Source organism: Vicia villosa, linkage group LG1 (genome assembly GCF_029867415.1).
Source record: "Vicia villosa cultivar HV-30 ecotype Madison, WI linkage group LG1, Vvil1.0, whole genome shotgun sequence".
Classification (NCBI taxonomy): Eukaryota; Viridiplantae; Streptophyta; class Magnoliopsida; order Fabales; family Fabaceae; genus Vicia; species Vicia villosa.
Window position 1 is genome coordinate 116,801,907 of NC_081180.1, and position 2,327 is coordinate 116,804,233.

At 33.0% G+C, this 2,327-nt stretch overlaps 1 protein-coding gene across 1 annotated transcript; it reads right to left on the reverse strand.

Moving 5' to 3' along the window:
* Positions 1-854: 854 nt before the first annotated feature.
* On the reverse strand, positions 855-2,071 carry LOC131615124 (uncharacterized). Its single transcript, XM_058886624.1, has one exon. It carries the CDS (start codon positions 1,693-1,695, stop codon positions 1,246-1,248), a length of 450 nt encoding a protein of 149 aa, XP_058742607.1. The 5' UTR covers positions 1,696-2,071; the 3' UTR covers positions 855-1,245.
* Between the last annotated feature and the right edge of the window lie 256 nt (positions 2,072-2,327).

Consider the following 2,327-nt stretch of genomic DNA (forward strand, 5'->3'; position numbering starts at 1 on the left):
GTCAGCATACAAAGTCTTGTTTAAAGAAGAAGAGATAAGAGTTTAAAGAAATAATTCAAAGAGTTTTAGCAATGTAGAGGGAAAAATCACAATAAAGACTAGGGTTTATATATTTTATAGAAGTACATTTAAAGAGGTGTTAATGATGAAATGGTAATCCTGAAACGCTCATAGGAAAAGTACTAGATATAACTTTTGATCAGACTTGTGATGTGTGAGACACACAACAAATAACATATCATATTTTTTCATCAAACATTTAAATTCAAACTATATTATTTCATTATTTACTTAATCACGAATTTACTTTTCAAAATCATTTACTAATCGACAATTTACTTTAAACACTTTTACAATTTCAATCTTTTAATTTCATATCATTTTGCTTTAAAACTTCTAAAATTCAATCATCTTTTACATTCAAGCCTTTTAATTATCCAAACATGATCTCAAAAACTCTTTTTAACCAGTTTCACCCTTAAAAGCAAGGATTTCAAAATTATTACCCCATTGACCTTATTAACTCTACCCATATTAACGTGTTCAAACTCACATGCATATGTATTAAATATTTATTTGTATACTATTTTTGATTAGTTTGACTTTACTTAAACAACAATACTCATAAACACTTAACATAGTAAATTACACGTGGATGATTTCTATTGGTGCTACATCATTATATCCACAAAATTCTCCAAAGAAAACATAGGTGACACCCACCAATTATTAACCATCCAACAAAAAGTTAGTTCTCCATCTTAATCATTCGATACAAACTTTCTGCATAGTCAATTTTTGTTAACTTGTTTCATACAAAGAAACTTTCAACCTCATCATCCAACATAGAAAGGAAAAAAAATACTAACTAACACCCATATCATTCATTTCAATGTTACATTACAATACAGACTTAAAAACTAATGGTTCCCCATTTGCAAGATTTTGGGTATATATTGCTGCGACATTGACATGTTAAACCAAATTAATAACTAAGAATCTAATTAATCTATCTAATTCATAGTATAATCATAATCCATGCTAAGAAAAATACTAGTAAAACCCATAACATAATAATAATAAACTACAAAAAAAAGTGGATAGAAAGAAATTGACAAGAGTATTTTAAAAAGGTGAATCGTTATTCTTGTTGAAATCGGTGGGGAAGTTGAAAAGGCGTAACACAATTTAAGACCAAACCAAATTTTGCGGTTTGTCTTTTTTTTTTTTTTTTCTTTCTTACCATCACTGTCTGCAAGCAACTTCTAAATTTCCATGCGTCATGAGAATGGATTTATAGATCTGAATAATCATCTTCTCATCATATTCTTTCGGTGGGGCTCGTTTGAACCCAGCGTCACCGGTGGGTCCAGTTGACATAGTCCCACCGAATCCCCCGGCCGAGCCACTAACGGTCATGACCCGTGAGTTGGCTAGACCCATCATCATCCTTACATACGCGTCTCTTGCCCGAATCAACAGCTTCTTCGGAGAAGGGATTCTGTTGATTCGGATCTTGGGTGATAGCTTGATCTTCCATCTCCAAAACCGAGCTTTTCGGGTTTGGCCAGTCCCATTTCCAAGCTCCACCTTGTTTATTCTCCTTCTATGACCCGACCTGTTTATTCTTCTGTATCCTTTTCTTTCCCAGTACTCCTTTAAACCCCTGTAGGCACTAGCTGTGATTCCTTCCATATTTTGTGTTCTTGTTCTCCGTTGTTTCTGTTTCTGTTAGGCTAGAAATAAGAAAATTTGGTAAATGGGAGTGGGTGAGGGATTGAATGAAATATAGAAATTAGGTATACATGCAGACAGAGGAATAACACATGGTTATGGAAGCTAGCTATTTCTTCTGGCTATGATATATTTAATGAGTTTATATAATAATGTTGGAAAAATTAATAATTAATGTTGGCATAAGAAAATAGTTTGGGGGAGAGTAAAGATGCTAGGTGGGGGTGGTACAATAAATGCGACAAGAACGTAGGTAGATGAATTAAATAAGGAGGGGGGTCATTTTCTTTGGATTTAAAGAAATCAGATAGAGGTCACACACGAGGAATGGTTATTGACATCGGAAGGAAGGTTTTCTTTACGTTTGTGAGATGTTGGAGGTTAATTATGAGAGGTGATATTCGGATGTATACGGTGTTGGTTGTCATGTTTTGGGGTTATAAATCATTAATTGTTTTTGTTAGTTGTACTACTTCCTCGATCTTATTTATTTATCACTTTCATGCTTATCTTATCATCATAAGAGAAAATAGGGGAAGAGAAAATATAAGTCATTCAGTAATTTTTGGAAGTAAAATTGAGGACATATATGT

Bases quoted from the DNA above. Each gene is read 5' to 3' on its own strand.
- LOC131615124 (XM_058886624.1), bottom strand. From the start codon at position 1,695: ATGGAAGGAATCACAGCTAGTGCCTACAGGGGTTTAAAGGAGTACTGG.